Source organism: Neodiprion fabricii, chromosome 1 (assembly GCF_021155785.1).
Source record: "Neodiprion fabricii isolate iyNeoFabr1 chromosome 1, iyNeoFabr1.1, whole genome shotgun sequence".
In the NCBI taxonomy this organism is placed as follows: Eukaryota; Metazoa; Arthropoda; class Insecta; order Hymenoptera; family Diprionidae; genus Neodiprion; species Neodiprion fabricii.
The window spans coordinates 1316192-1332755 of NC_060239.1; the positions used below are offsets into that span (position 1 = coordinate 1316192).

The window sequence follows — 16564 nt, forward strand, 5'->3', positions numbered from 1 at the left end:
AGGTATCACTTTGATCTTTGCATTCCACAAAGGTCTCCAGACTGCACAGGTCTGCAAAAAAATATTTAGCGATGTTTTTGGTAAATTTTATGTTTTCGAGTGTGCTGAATCCAAAAATGACTTTCATTTCCCTGCATCACGTACAGTATTTCTGCAAAATACAAGGTGTTTGCATAAAAACAAACGTAACAATAACGAAAAAGCCAATATCTTATTACGTGAACTAAACAATATTTCTTATAAAAATTAAAGAAACAATTTCTTTGTGAAGTGTATTTAACATTCCTTGTTCGTTCTTTTCGCCTATAAAACCTTTTCTTTTTCTCTCTAATACAGTTTCGAACGCGCTTCCGCTTTGCATTTTCTGTTTCCCTGTTTGTATTTATTTTCCAGTCTCACTCTACTGCATATTAAATGAAAGTAAAGAATCACTATTGAACAGGATTTTTTGGAATCAAAAATAGAATACCGGGCTTCGAATTAAATCGGAGTTTTCACTCTAAATGAAACTACAAACACGAGTTGAAGAAGAAACCCGACGTGATGGTACTTTGTGAGTATTTTACCCGGTTTCAGTAAATCAAAATCCATAAAAAAACAGTATAAAAAACCTGTACAGTTTTTTTGCTGTAGATCTGTCCATCGTCCTTACGTTTAACGGCTGACCGAATCCTTGGAAGGCAACCAAGTCGCGTAATGAAAGATGAAGAACATGAAAAGAAAGGAAATATACATATATTCATAAAAAAAAACAAACCACAATTTATTTTACTTACAGGTAAGAAGACGCATGCGACATCATTGTGGAATCAGACAAAATTACTGGAAATGTGACATTGCTGTATATAATTGTACTCCAATAATTATAATTAATGTATAAATATGGAGTAGTATAGAATAAACGAAATAAAAATCATTAGTTGCGAATACAACCGAGTGATAAAATATAGACCTATAATTATTTTCTCCTTAATCACCGACACGTTATAAATGATTATCATAAATTTCTCGTGACCGAACAATTGTCCGACTACTTTGCAGATTTCGGGGGTCTGGTTTACAATGTACTTTAAAAATCAGAGGTGCCTGTTCGCTTGTGAAAATTATAGTAGTATATCATATGTATAACCCAATTGAAACAAATCACTTATTCTCGGATCATTTGTACCTGCGGATCAAAAGTGATGACTAAGAAAACTGAACTGATTGTGAAGTTGCTGCATGGCCGGCGTGCGTAAATAGCAATATGCGGTACAAACACAAAAATGTATATTTGAATCAACGTATAGGAAATGATTTCCGGACAGCTGGTGCAGGGAGTACTTGTCGAAAAGAAAAAATAACTTGCTAAACCAGCAAGTTTTGGTAACAATATCGTCGTAGCAAAAAAATTCGGTTGCAGCAGCCAGGAATTTGCAAGTTTAGTTGACGGGTTTGCTACATTGGAACTTCGCTTGGCTATGCTTGTGAAACCTTTGCTGTTGCGTTGAAAATTTTGATTTCGACAGCTAATATCTTGCTGTGACTATATTATCATTAAAATTTGCTAGTCCAGTGAATTATTTCAATCGGATGAAATTCAGGTTTGAACACAGATAATTCACTTGCCTTATATCGGCATTCTTTCTACCTACCTCTGACATCTGTAGGGCTACAAACGGACCGTATTTCGCGGGTAACCAAGTCTCTCGGCAACTGAACACGACTACACACGAGCCTGCCTTCATTACCGGCTGAGGTGAATTCTACGAGTATTGCTATGCTTTTTATCAGTGCATATTTATTCTCGCTACGTCTTTTGATCGAGTATACTTGTCTTGTTGAATAAGTATTACGTTTTTTTTCTTCAGATTTACGTGTTCCTGTTTTACCGATTAACTACACATTCAGATTTTAATTTTCCGCGCTTCAAATCATCCGTCGCTGTGGAACTGGCTGAATTTTTAAATCTACGTTTTAAAGTTCTTAATAAAATATGTTTGTGACGTATTTTCAATATGGCCACCATTAGACGCTTGGAATTTCATTTAGGCTGCAAGATAATTTCCATCACCTGTCATTGTTCAAGCGTTGGTTCACGGCAAACAAAATTGCAGCAAGAATAGTTCGGTCATAAATTTTCCTATAACAAATGCCCGAGCACTGAGAATTCAGCTTGTAAAATTCCATCGTACCTACGTAACGCGCGTTGCCTATGGTTTTCAATCAGATTGCGCTTTTTCGCCGCCTACCCAGCTTACGTCTTATGGACTGCATTCTTTGCGTGCGCAGATTTTCACGAAAGAATTCCTTGACTCCATGCTGGCAGGAAGTTACCGTTTCGTTGAAACAGTCTTCGTTTCCTTTGGAAGACGGGGAGTGACTTTCGCACCTGAAACACAAAACAATGAAGCTTACTTGAAACGTTCCCGTAGGCAATGTGTAGCCTGTGGCCGTAGAAAGTTTCGTTAAGCCGAATTACTCTTTGTCAAGTTCCCGGTTCCTCATGGCGATGTCGAAAAGGGCGTCGATCAGCTCTTCGGAAATCCCAGTGTTCTTCTTTCCGTACTCCGTCAACACGCCGAGCGTTATTTGGGTCGGGATCATCTTCTTCGATTCGAACATCATCCTCAGGTATCTGGGAACCAGCCGGCTTTTGAAAATCCGGTGGGACGTCACCCACTCCAAGTGAGCAACGAACTCGGCCTGCTTCAGCAACCGACGGATGTAGCCCTAGTCGCGCAGGAATTTCAAAATTTACATGCATTAGCTGAGTCATTTTCCGATCTCTCCCACAGATATAACTCATAGTCAAGGGCAATCCGGGTCGGGTTGCTGGTTGCACTACCTGCTTTCAGGTAGGTCCGTCGTTCTCGAATAACACCAGGACCATGCCAACGCTAGTAGAGTTTCAAAGGTCATTAAATTACCTCCTTCAAGATTCCCTGGATATCGCTGACCGCCAAACCGATCATTAGATTCATCAGCACAATACTGGCAAGCATGACAAACATGAGGAAAACGATCCTTCCGACAAATTGGAGAACGACGTTTTTCTCCGTAATATCCATCGTTTTCACGAGGTCGTCGAAGTTGTACTCCCCGGTCATCATGACCATGGTCTTGATCACGGCCTTCCAGGAGTCGGTGAACTGTCCGCCGCCGCAGAACAGAAGCGAGAAGCTCAGAGCGAAACCAACGATAAGCCATACAAAGGCTATGAGCACCTTGAAGACGTTTTTCAGTACGGTCGAGAACATGAGCGTGTAGTACCCCAAGGTTGGAAATCTCCCGATGAGCAGCATTATCTGGATCCAGGCGATGAGTATGGCCACGCTGACGGACTGCAGGATCCACTGACGAAAGCTTTCGCTCTCAGCCTGGTTCGTTGCTTCCATCATGGTCGGACGGTACTCTCCGGCAATCGCCACTCCGATCGAAATGGTCACACAGATGGCTGACAACCAGGTTTCGAACTGCCTTGTGTGGTGCCTGAAAAAGTGAACCTCAAATAATAACTCGGTCGATCGAATGAACTCGGCAACAATTAGCGAGGAGCCTGATAATCGCTAATAAAACTGTTCTCTCGGCGTTATCTTGATAATGTGTATGGACGTCTCGATCTCGAAGGTCTCAATAAATAAAGTCAAATTTATCACGCCTGACTTTCGTTTAATTGATCTTAAATTCAATTAAATTATGTCTCCAAAGGAACCGAATAAGAATGTGTCATTTTTCTCTCAACCTAGGTAAGCTTTTTAATTCTAAGAATGGTGGATCAAGGTAGATTTCAGTGTGAGAATAAACTTATCCCTCTCCATGTCATTGCTCGGGTGATGACTGGACTACCACATGGAATAACTGACGTTTAATTGAATTTACCGCCGTTATACACTTTTATGTATTTTCACCGTCTCGATGGCTGTTTGATCTTTTATATTGAAAGTTTCACCTCCCACGTGAGGTTTATTGTATTTAAACGTAAGTGATTCTCAATGTTTTTCTTCTTCCTTCCTTCTGGTGAAACAATGGTGATGTAATTTCTATCAGTTACAGTAAATGACACATGATACTTTTCCGAGGAGGACCCCCCTCAGAGTCAAAACGTCGAAATTTGACCTTATTCATTAAGACCTCGACACCGAAACGTCCATACTTAAGAATCACCTCGGCACTATGAGCAGCTGGAGTAGATTGTGGCCAAGAATAATACAGGCGCAGAGAATGAGGACTCTGCCTGCAGGTATCGCGATGTCGAACACTTTCTGAAGGAGGATCATCGCGTAGCACGACAAGGAGAGGACGAAGACCACGTGGATGAGCACGAGGAGGAAGAAGAACGGACGAAGCCGGTACCACTTAATTCCAAGGAAGGCTTCGATTAGCGGGTGTTGGAGGATCGTCATCTGCTCGATGCTCGGCACAGCTCCAATCAGGGCAGAAACCACGGCCATCTGAAGTTCGCCTCGGGGTGCCAGCGGCTTGAAGTCCAAGACGACTTGCTGAAAGGAGAATATCAGTCTTGTTGTAGATCAGCGCCGATGAAGAGGGACTAGGGTGGAGGTGTGCTTACGTTCACGTTTTTGTCCGTCCCCCGCACCAGCGAGTCTAGAATGTTCGTGATGAAGGTGATCGGCCGGGCGATGTTTTCGAATATGGCGTCGATAACCGTCACTCCCGTCTTTGTCTCCGAGGCCAAATTAGACCCGCTGTCTACCAGAACCCGAATGGAAGCAAGGTGACCTTGGTAGGCTGCCGCGTGAAGCGGTGTACGTCCAACCTGCGCGAAGCCATCTTAATGTGAGTCGGGATTCCACCTCGTGCCGGCAACTTGGAACTCAAAAACACACTAACCTCGTCCTGGACATCGACGAAGGAGGAGTCCATGTAAAACAGCAGGATCCGTAAGATGTCGTGGAACCCGGCGCTAGCCGCAATATGTAGCGGGGTGATTCCTGTTCCGATGCAACGAGCCGACGGCCAGGCACCGCCCTCGAGAAGTCGCTTCGTAGCTTCCCGGCTACCCAGGGTCACGGCGTGGTGCAGCGCCGTCGTGCCTTGGTGGAGAGCAAGAGGTCAACCATTTGCGACTGAACCGCAGACGATGGGAACTGGATCGACACTCACCTGTGTCCGGGTGGACGATGTTGACGGACGCCGAGGCGGACACGAGGATATCGACGATCCTCTCGAACCGCGACATGTCTTTTGGGTCATTCGAGTCCACAGTAACGGCGGCCAGATGCAAGGGCGTCACTCCTCGCTGGTCCCGGGCATCCGGGTTCGCCCCGGCGTTCAGGAGGAGGTTCACTATGTCGACGTGTCCAGCTTTCACCGCCTGGTGAAGCGCCGTTCTTCCCCAACATTCCGGCAGTGGCAGCTGAGGATTTGGATGGATTTGGATTAAGATTTAGATTATTCGGAAATACCATGCGACCGGATACTTATACGTATATCAACAGGATACTTGTAAAATAAGAATGAATTTACAAAATTTGGTAATCCTACCGAAATGAAAAAATAAAAGCCTCAACCGGCTTTCCCTTTCGCAAATATCTGAACAATCAATTGTCTACGGACTCGACTCCTTGGACACACTGTGATTTTTGTACGTACACTATGTCCGATATCGCACTTTGGCCAGGAGTTTAAAGCGGTGGCACTGTAAGGTTCATCCTTGGGTAAGAATCTGACTTCGAATCGGTTTTCGACGGCAGCTCCTCGCTCCAAAAGCCACTTTACGACGTCGACGTGATTTTGCTGAGCGGCCAGGTGAAGCGCACACCTTCCTAACTTGTCGCTCGCGTCAAGGTCCGCATTCGAGATTTCAAGCCGCTGGAGGATGCTGAGGTATCCTTGCCAGGCTGCGAGGTGGACGAGGGTTACTCGGAGCGAACCGCAAGGCTCGACGAAACTTCGGTGGTCGTTTGTGTTGCTGGACTCGATGATTTGCACCGCTTGTTTCACGTCGCCGTTCTCGACGAGCGTCATGAGCTCGAGTTTCGTCGCCGGGGCCCGGCAGACCGTCATCTCTTGATCAGATTTCAACCTGGGGATCTACGAACGGCGTTCAAGAAAAGAGCGATCCTTACTCCGACTGTAATCTCGTGAGTATCAAACGCAACTAACCCCCAACACCCACGAACGAAAGAACACCACTAACAATTTCCACTTCCATTATTTATTCGAGGATGTGGTTACCAGAGGAAGTCATTTAGCTGTTTGCAATGTCGCTGCTCGGTGCGCTTATTACTCCTGGTTAATTCTTGTGAACCTTATTATCGCCCCGCTGTATATCGGCCTGGTAACGACGAAATCTTGGTTCAAACACAGATTTCGGCTAAGCCAGATTTACGTCTGAGATTGAGCCCAGCCCCTGATTCTGAATTGTTACATTGAACCAAGGAGACGGAGCTCTCGACATCGGTCAAAGTTCCGAAATTCACTCGAGTCAGTCTTAATTTCTCTTCGTCACTGGCGGTAATTGGAAAATTATTCGATATATATCGTATCAGAGATCATAGGGCATAGATCGTAATAAATTTTTTCTGGCTTTCTCCACGTGCGTGGGACGAAATTCATACTCAATAGAATGAGAATGGACGAAGGAAATCATAGGTTGCTTACGCAGACGCAGGTAAGGTTTTACTACGACAGGAGTAGGTATTAGAGGCTGATCAAAACTTTCCAGCCTGCGCCTCGATGACTTATGGCTTCGACCTTGTCTCAATCAATCAATATCAGATCCCGCCGAGCTTCTCCCAGCGTCTGAGATTCTTACCCATTATTTTTCTCTCCTTTCCTTTGGCTCCTTTATTCCTTCAATCTTCTATGCCAAAGCAGTAGATTCCATTCACCACAGATCATTGTCGAATTTAAGTGCGGCGATAAGCTTTAGGCGCAAGTCAATTATACAAGGTATTGACCTACGGGTGAAAAGAAGAGCGAATGAATTGATTTCTCAGAGAATGAAAGAAAATAACCCTCGGACTATCTAATTGACCTTCCTTGAAGGTACTATGTCAATCAATCCAAGCGTCACAATAGATCGGAGCACAAATCACCCGCTCTTGACCCTAAAAAATTGGGCCAAAGAGTACGAGGGTGATAAAAATTCGGGGTCTCTGCGTCCAGTGGAGGCATTTTGAATCGGGGTGCTTGTTGCATTGATTCCAGAAACATTGCGATTGGCCGGATGACAAGAAGGCCAAAATACGAACCGATTACATCAGCGTTTGCGGTGATCTCACCTCTCAGAGCCGGGCTGCGATCGGCTCGAGTGGCTGCTTGAACGGATCGAACGCGATGCATTATAACGCAGAACGTAACGCGTTGCGGGACGCAAGAAGCAGGACGGAAGGTCAGAGGAGGGGAAACCCGGCGACCGGGACCAGACGCGATCTAGTCAGCGGTTGACCACGCCGAAGAACGCTTGTCAGACTTCAGAGACGATTCGCTTCTAGCCACGCTCACGCCCAGTTAGCCTGCATCATGCCGAACTGCCCAAAGTGCGAAAAGCCGGTATACTTCGGTGAGTCTTCTGCTTCCACTGCTTTTCCATCTTAGATTAGATTTTCCCCATTTTTCTTCTGCACCCTGTTCCACACTTTGAGGCTGAACAAAGGTGTGTCGATTTTTATCTGCACTGCCTGGAAAAAGAAGTTGTACAACTCAAATTATTGTAAGGAAGTTTGATAAAGTGGGCAAAAAATAAAGAGCTGCGGAAGCTGCGGTTAACTGGTCGAAACCATTTACCGAATGTATATAACTCAAGGATAATTTCAGGCTCGCTTAACAACGCTCTTAGTATTCCTTGTTTACTCCGGTTTCATTCTCTCGTATTGTCGGTTTTGATGTAGAAGGGAAATCGGTTTGCAGGTTGATACGCTGCTGAGTTAAATCAATTACAAATGAAGCCTTAGGTAAAACAGTGTCGCGGGTCTTAGCACCGAGCTTACAATTTTCGCTAGGATTCAGTTTTGATGATACGGAGATTCCCGCGTCACTTTTATTTACGACTATGCCGTAATAAGCTACGAGCCTCGGTGTATGTGGGTGGGTCCCTCTGTGATTAATTATAATTATCGTTACGAATGTGTGAGCGTCAACACGTGAATACATCAGCCAAACGCAAACGAATGTGGTGACGGATGTCTGAGCTCCGTATCGCGGTGCACCACCGGATGCGGAAAATGTCGAGAGACTTCCATGTAAAAATTAACAATATTTTATAACACGAATTTACGTTTTCTCGACTGGACGTGACGGTATATTCCTTGCCAACACGACCGGCGATTCGTTTACGCGTCTCTCTTGGTCAGCGATTTTTGACAAACGTTGCGAAAACGAAGGAAGCGCGAGAGTCGGCAGTTTGCTTGCAGCGCAACGCGATCCGGAACGAACAAGAGAAAGAAAATTCGCAAACACAATTTTACAAGAACGAAAGAAAACGTCCACAATTTCGTTGAAGCGTAATTGGTGCAACGAACCGAGCGCATTTCTGCGAACAAAGTCGAAGAGAAACAAACGTCCTTGCGGAAACGCGTTGTGTGTCAGCGGATGGTGGAACTGTGTCAAGGCATTGTTATCGGCGCTGTTATTCCTCGATAACGCGACTTTCGAGTTGTATTTTAATTAGCGATGATCTCAGTTATGCGTAAGAAAGAAGGCACACGTTCTCTTTTACTCTCCTCGTGCAGCGTACTTGAAAAATCGACGCGATTCTCGTTGAGTTTTTGCTACCGAATCCGAGCCAAGCGCGAAATTATGCACAGGTTGTTTAAAATTATGCGGACGGATGAATCACGCGGACCTAACCGTGACCTCATCTTCTCAACCTTCAAGAACTTTCTCTATCCACGCTGCGAGTTACGCGTAGGTTACAACTGCACCTGAGTACACAGAGCTCTAATACGTACAGGTGTGAAAACATGGACGTCAGTTCGAAGTCGTACGTCAATATAGTACATGCGAGTTGAGAAAAAAGAACTTCATACCTTTCACCTTTACCGATGAGCGCGTCGTTCAATTTTCCTCTTTAATCCGACAGTGATCGATCACGAGACTTGAATTCGAAAAGCTGTACATTTATCGCGTCGATTTATACATCGGTAAACCTTCGATTTGATAATCATATCGTCGAAAGGTTATTCTTTTGTAACGTAATCGAATTTCACTCCTCCGATCGATTGATTAACGATAGATCCTCCCTCCGTGATGACGGTGAAAGCAACGATTACGACCCTGCGGAAGGAAATGGCTCTGCACGTTGATCGGTTTCACGGCGAGAGTGTTGAGATAACATTTTATACACAGCGTTTAACGCTACGCCTCAAACACACGGTTCTCCGTATTTCCTTGACGCGCAGTGTCAGTATTTACACCGCGAATGAAATACCAGAAACAGAGTTAAAAAGAAGCTTGTGAAAAATTGAGGAAAGTTACGCGAGCTGACGCTTCGTTGAAGCCGACGGATATCCGCGTGAGCGTATAAAATTAATTATCAGGTAGCGATTAGTCGTTGAAAAATATCAGGCGTCAGTTGCACGGTTAAGCAGGAAACTATGTCGTTATACGGTAATAAATGGCACTAAACGTAATTGGGCGGCTTATCGCCTAGGTGTATTGTTTGTTTTCCCATATAATCGGTATCGCGTTATATTATCAGCTTACGAAACATTTCGTAGTATTCGATAAACCTTCGCACACCCCTCACAGTGAAATAATCTCGAAATTGTCGGCGGATAAGATATTTAAGCTTTAAGAAATTGGTAAACTACAGCTGATTACATGAGCGTAGCAGCGTTGAGTAACTGCAACAATTCTTTCTCGATATAGCTCAAAATCTTCTCCAATAAGTACGTACTTATTATCATACCAGTATCAACGAACGCGGCTAACTTCTGGCCCCATAATACGACTCTCGCTTCGCGTACAAGGCGCGCACTTTTGGACCCCGTTTTACACGGTTCGGTACCTCGTGCATACCGACGCATGCTGTACATCGGAGTCTTTTGATAAAAACCCGTCTACCTCGTGAATAGAGCCCAGCTCTGTTTCGGAGTCGTTGACGAGTGACGCTGAAAGCGTCGTGCGTCTCACGCACCAGCGTTGCATACTTGAGCGTATACGAACTAATGTATCCATACGTGGAACCGCACCTACGCGGTGACCGAAAAGAATCTACGAGCCAATCGCGGTATCATCCGGTCACAAACCGAACCAATCCTGAAACGTTTCCTATGAAATATAGAAATGTAGCTAAAAATTGTAGCCTCGGTCGAGTAATTGGAACCGTGAAAAATGAGTAGACTCTGCAGAAACGGGAGCATGTAGGCAGAAATTAGTCAAGGGATCAAAAGTTGGTAAAAAAATAATTACCGTATTGCGGTCTTCTGATTCTACCCACCGAGTATCCGGACTCATCAGCCGGGTGCGGCGATATGCATGTACACTCGACGGCGTTGATTCTCTCGGTAAATATGCGTGGGTGATTCTTGAAGAGGGGTGAAACGAGGGGTGAATTTTGAGTAGCTGCGCACTAGGGTGATCCTTGAAAATGTAATTTTTTAATTTCGACCGGCTCGCTCGGCAAATCGGCTCGAGATAGTTCAAGAAGAATTTCCTATTTTTTTCAGACTTTCATCTCTAACCTATGTCCCAAAAGGGATGGATCCCGTTCCACCCTTTCAGGGGAAATCAGTTTTACCGAACGGATCTAGATGAAATTTGGTTCAGGGGGGTTTCGTGGGTCGGTAATTACGAATCTGAACTCGAAATTACAAAATTGAAAATGGTGAATCCAATATGGCAATATCAAGTGACGTTTGGGGTTTGAATCCACCATATTGGACCCGAAACTTTGAATTTTGTAATTCTGAGTTGAAGTTCGTAATCAGCGACCCAAAAATCCTCTTATACCAAATTTTGTCTAAATCTGTTCGGTAGATTTGATTTGATATACACGGGTTAGAGTCCAGATAAAAATCTGAGAAAATTAGGGAATTATTTTAAAATTACGTCGGGCCGATTTGGGGGGCGCGCTGCTGGAAATTAAAAAATGACCTTTTTAAGGACCACCCTACTCCGAACGTTTCGTCTTTGTCGAAAGAGTCGCGAGGGTTGCCGATGGCAGCATCGGAGTCGTTGATGAGCTTGGAGCGATTCGGTCGAAAGTTCGTCAGGACTCGGAGGCGGAGTGAAGTTGGCCAGGTGTACGCGGTGCGCAAATCTACACAGGCGCGAAACCGTAGAGAGGAAGGTTGCGTATACGGACCCGGCGTTTCGACATCGCCGTCGCCCACTGTACAACAATGAAGCATCCATCCGCCTGCGAGGACAGCAACAAAGCTCTTCTGCCCGCTCCGACGGCCTTCTTCTCTGCCTAGGTAATAACAAGAAGAGCGGACCGGGCGCCCGGAGATGAGAGCGACAGGTTTGTTTGCGGCGAAATGGCAATGAAAGTGGGGTTGCCCAGCATCCGTTATCCTCCTCCTCGTCCCTCCGGCCAGCACTCTTTCCATCTCTCGGCCTAGGGAGCGACTTGGATGCTTCTGGTTTACATAACGCGGATTTGTTACGCTGATGGACCCGTAGATGAGAGCCACTACACAACCGCAGTCTGCGAATTGTTCGCGCTAATAACTAACCCTCGAGGGTTTGGATACGCTGGTTAAGGTCGTATAGTTCTGCTACCTTTACCGACCAGGCAAACTCACCCGTTTGCTTCCTATATTAAATAAACGTATGGATAGGGTTCAAATTTCGACGGTGCATCGATAATCGTCAAAAAAATGTGCGGTTTTTTAACACGTGTTACTATTCCCAAATTTCCCGCATTTCAGGGGTCAAAGAGTGCACGGTTTAGATACTTTGGGCAATGACGGAAACAATGAGGAGTAGAATGAGCCTTCGTGAAACTGTTTTCATACAATATCGAAGTCGCTAGACGAGAACTAGGAATTATAATAATTACGTATGGACCGTCGAAATTTGAAGTATTTCCGTTCGTTTGCTTATCTAATATAGGGAGCAAAAGGGTGAGTTTGTTCGTTCGGTAAGGGTAGGAGTATTACACGACCTTACGGATTGCGGATCCCAATTTCTAAACGTCAAATTTTAATGACTCTACTCTGGATTCACGAATCAGCCCCGTTGTTCGCAGAAATTTCGCGCGATCATTTGGACCAATGAGATTCCGCGTGACAACTGTGAATCTGTATACATTTTGACGTGCACCGATTTTATATCGGCGCGGTGCACTCGACGCTCTTCGGTGGAACGATGAATCGGTGCCGTTGAGAAACAAAGGTATTGGCTGTTACGGCTGCCGATATCTACTCGTGATTGCCACGATGCGGTAATTCAAGTACCTAGCGGCGAGTAGCGGCGCGTAATAAACATCCCCATTTAATACGATATCGCAAACTCATCTGGGATGATGGATGCATGCATGCGCCGCGGATTCTTTGAAAAGAACAAAACACCCGGTGCGACAATGCTCGGTTTTGCGGGCTCCATGTTCGCTCCCCGCGGATATCGCCGAGTTCACACCATGCGTGAAAAGGGGTTTTTCATGAGAAAGAAAGCTCCGGGTCCCAGAGGACGCCTGGTGTCTTCTTGAAATTCTTAATTAGAAAATTGCTAATGCGTCGGCTCGGTTGCATCGATTTATTCATTTCTCTTGGTTCCAAAGCGCGGCCTGCGAGTCGTCTCGCATTTTTATGCTTATTCCTCCCCCTTTTACAACCCGTTGGTTTTCCTTTTGTCCCTGTTTTCTACAACGCGTATATGTGTAAAGTCTCCATACTTCTCTGTTTTTGTGCAGCGGAACGAAAAACCTCCCTGGGAAAGGACTGGCACAGCGCATGTCTGAGATGCGAAAAGTGCAACAAGACTTTGACCCCCGGCAGCCACGCCGAGCATGAGGGTAAACCGTACTGCAATCAGCCTTGTTACGCCGCGTTATTCGGCCCCGGAGGTGAGACACTTTTTGATTCTCCGATTCGATGCCTGCGAACAAACGAAACCAGAATTATTCATAATCGCCACAAGCGGACGAGAATTTCTTCAAGTTTTATGCATTTTATTATTCTCCTTTAGCAATTTTCAATTTCATTTTGGTTCACATTTAGCTTGTAGAAATTAATTACCATTAAAAATTCTCACGTCTTAAAGTTGGATAGCTCATAAAATCCCTCCATGATAATTACAGGCTTTGGACGAGGCGGTGCTGAGAGTTATGTTTACAAGAAGTAAACGCATTTTACACTTGAGGGTGGTGGCGACCTACATTCCAAGAGAAACGTTCCAACCACAATAACGCCAGTATAATAACCGTATATGTTAACGACACATAAATACACCCTACATTATCTATGTAATAAGCATAACGTACCTAATTATACATCGCTGATATAAAGTACCTTCAACTATAAGCGTATAAAATAACAATTGTTTTGTAATTACACATGCATATAACGTTACAATAGCTATCGCACAAAGTTCAAGCGTAATGCATTTATTGGAACAGAATAAGATTAGAAAAAAAATCACATGACAAAGTTCGCATGTAATGATCGTTCGGACTAATAAACATATCGTCATGACTCGTAAGTGATTATAACTCGATACCTCGTTACCCATTCCTGACAACCGGACAACATTTACGTCTTATCTCACAATCAGGTCCGTTTATTCATCCCGTGTACTCGCAGTCGTTTTGCCAGTTGCATCTTTTGAATTTATCGAACGAGCAGCTCGAGCAATATCGCAATTAGTAAGCTTGCAGTGTAAAACGAGTCGATGCTTTAACTGGTCAAGATAAAACGCAACTTTCCATTAGCCGGAAAGCTCAGATGCTATGGATCCTCGACCGGTAAGACAGCCATTTATCAGTTTCGAATGGTAATCTAGCTGCCTTACCAGCAGTCGACAAGTTAGCAGCGGTAAGTTTCAATATTGTGGATCCCACGCTAGGTATACGGTTTGGAACTGATTCTGATTTCACGCACTCTTGCAGAAAGTCTGCAATTTTTTCATTCACGCATTCGGTACTTTGTAACTCGATATGAAAGAAAAAAAAAAACATCTCGATTGTGAAACAGAGTCGAGGGGCAGGTGAATGGGCTTATTAATGCTCGCCTTAATAGGCGCGAAGAATACGAATAAGGGGATTCGAGATCTCGATAGGCGCATAAATAATCCAGTAAAGATAGCGCATAAAAGTAAGCGAACATCGTTATGCTCCAGATGCGTCGCAGTCCACTTTACACATTTGTGTACAAGCTTCGCTCACCGAGAGCGCTACACCCACACGAATACCGATCTAGGGTATAAAACGGCGACGATGGTTTGACACCCATCGTATATAAAACGGACTAGTTTCGTTAAAAGTTGAAGCGGCAAATAACTAACTGTTAACACAACACGATCAGCGGAAATTCCGCAAGTCAACCGCAAGTCGAAACCGTCTTACAACACCAAGAGTCTCTCGACCGCGGTCGAGTTGAGCCAAATTCAATGATTACACCTCGTTTGTTTCCTCGATTATATTCCTCGAACTTCAAATTTATTATTTTTAATTCACCCGTGCCGTACACTGACAAATAGTACACAAATATTGCCCACATATTGGTGGATTCCCATATCGATATTCATTGATCGGTAATTCGAATCGCGAACGCCGAAAAGTTTCCATTTCCTCTACGGAGATGTAGAAAAAAGGCCCCAGCTTCGACGCGGAATGAAATGGAATTGTATATTGAAAAAAGCGCATTCGCGACAGCGCGTATTAGAAATCGCTCCAGATTCTGACGGCAGGCGAGAACAAGGCATCTGTACTACAAGTATATTTTTAATCAGAATGGAACGGTGCAATTATACACGCAAGGTGAGAAGATACGCTCTCGCGAATAAACGCGTCGCTTATAATTCGATCCGATGAAAAGGTCTGCAGCTGGGCGAAAAATCGTCCCGGTTCGGTTGTACAGCTCAGCTACTGCATGGCGGGAGCCAATTGCAGCCTCATCATCGCTGCGAGTTTCCTAGACGACCCAATTACCGGCTCCAAATGAAAAATAGAACCGGAATTAATTGTCTCGTAATTCGAAAGGGTTCGGTGACCGAAAAATCGGCCTCTCATAATTGGAAATGGGCCTTGTTTACCAAACTGTAAGTGGTCCTCGGTCAAGTATTGCTTTGATTCGAATTCTGTATCGATTGATTTTCCTCGCTTATGGGCAATGAGATATCGCGCGATAAAGCAGGTTATAGATCTCTAAGTGTGCCGATTCCTGTGAACCGAAATTTCACCGCGAGATATTCCAAGTCCGCGACGCGTTTTTATACTTTTTCTTCGCGACTCAGGTTGGTTGTAAGAAACGAGGGGCGAAAAAAAAAAAAAAAAAGAAAATGCGAGTAAGTATCATAAAATCGTTTACAAACGTTTAATTAAGAAATCTGAGCTACGATCGCGTTACGCAAAGTTGAAAGTATAATACACAGAGAAAGGATATATAAACTTCATATTTATTTAAAAAGGATTTACAGAGTTTTCATTCTTTTGGTATTTTATTTATTTATTTTTTTTTCTCTTTTTCTTTCATTTCTTCTGTTTTCTATTAATAATTTTTTCAATTCTCCATGACTCGACAGCGAAACATGAGAAAGATTGGTGCAAACGGAACGACGAGTTCGGAGGTTTAGGTTGAGGGCTTGTTCATTTCAAACACGCATGTACACGTAATCACACCCGCGGAAAAAACGCACGCACATCGAACGCCGAGAGTCGGACGATATCAATTAATCAATTATAAGTTCTAGAAAACAACACAACACAACGATAAATTTATTGTACAAAAGTATACTATATACTTTACGCGTGTAATAAAAGTTTAACTGATTTAAATTTTGGCTCTATACGTATATATTGCAAGTATGTGTATATGCAGATTCAAATAATTTAAATACGAATCCTTGTAGCGTACTTGCCGGTCGCAATAGTTAATTTGAAAGTTTTTCTCGTAATCTTTTTCTCTGTTGTTGAAATTCTCGTAGCTCTGTTTCACGAGGAATGTACCGGTAGAATTCTGAATCGGTGTTGTACATTTACACAATCGCATTTTCGATCTGACGGTAACTGTTCAATATTTTTATATATATATATATATATACATATATACATATACATGTACGTATATATGTGTATTAGAGAGGTGACTTTCCATTTCATAATTCTCTATATAATTCCTTAAATCGTTATATTTCTCATTCTTTCTTGCTTCGTTCTATTTTCCCTTTTTTATATAATTTTTATTCATTTATTAAAATTTTTATTTCAATTGCATTATTATAGTGGGCTGTATATATATAATATATAAAGTATTACCGTTATATTGCTTTGTTCTGTTTTTTTTTTCTTTTTTGTTGTTTGTTTGTTTGTTTGTTTTCGTTTTTTTTTTATAGTGTTCTTTGGCAAAACTTATTACACATAGGTCATCATCGTATGTAATTAATAAATAATAAAAGTATTAAATAATAATACTAATAATAGTCATAGTGATAATAATAATAATGATAATAATAA

At 43.4% G+C, this 16564-nt stretch overlaps 2 protein-coding genes across 2 annotated transcripts; one reads left to right on the forward strand and one right to left on the reverse strand.

The window, feature by feature from the left end:
• Nucleotides 1–694: 694 nt before the first annotated feature.
• Nucleotides 695–7309, reverse strand: LOC124177906 (transient receptor potential channel pyrexia-like). The gene is made up of 8 exons (XM_046560849.1): nucleotides 5596–7309; nucleotides 5107–5359; nucleotides 4834–5036; nucleotides 4553–4759; nucleotides 4147–4481; nucleotides 2910–3471; nucleotides 2462–2712; nucleotides 695–2371 (listed from the first exon to the last, which is right to left on the reverse strand). Exons 1-8 carry the CDS (start codon nucleotides 6007–6009, stop codon nucleotides 2206–2208), a joined length of 2391 nt encoding a protein of 796 aa, XP_046416805.1. The 5' UTR covers nucleotides 6010–7309; the 3' UTR covers nucleotides 695–2205.
• A 66-nt stretch (nucleotides 7310–7375) lies between these two features.
• On the forward strand, nucleotides 7376–13593 carry LOC124177929 (cysteine-rich protein 1-like). Its single transcript, XM_046560903.1, has 3 exons — nucleotides 7376–7510; nucleotides 12806–12958; nucleotides 13193–13593. The coding sequence occupies exons 1-3, from the start codon at nucleotides 7471–7473 to the stop codon at nucleotides 13234–13236; spliced, it is 237 nt and encodes a 78-aa protein (XP_046416859.1). The 5' UTR covers nucleotides 7376–7470; the 3' UTR covers nucleotides 13237–13593.
• Nucleotides 13594–16564: the final 2971 nt, after the last annotated feature.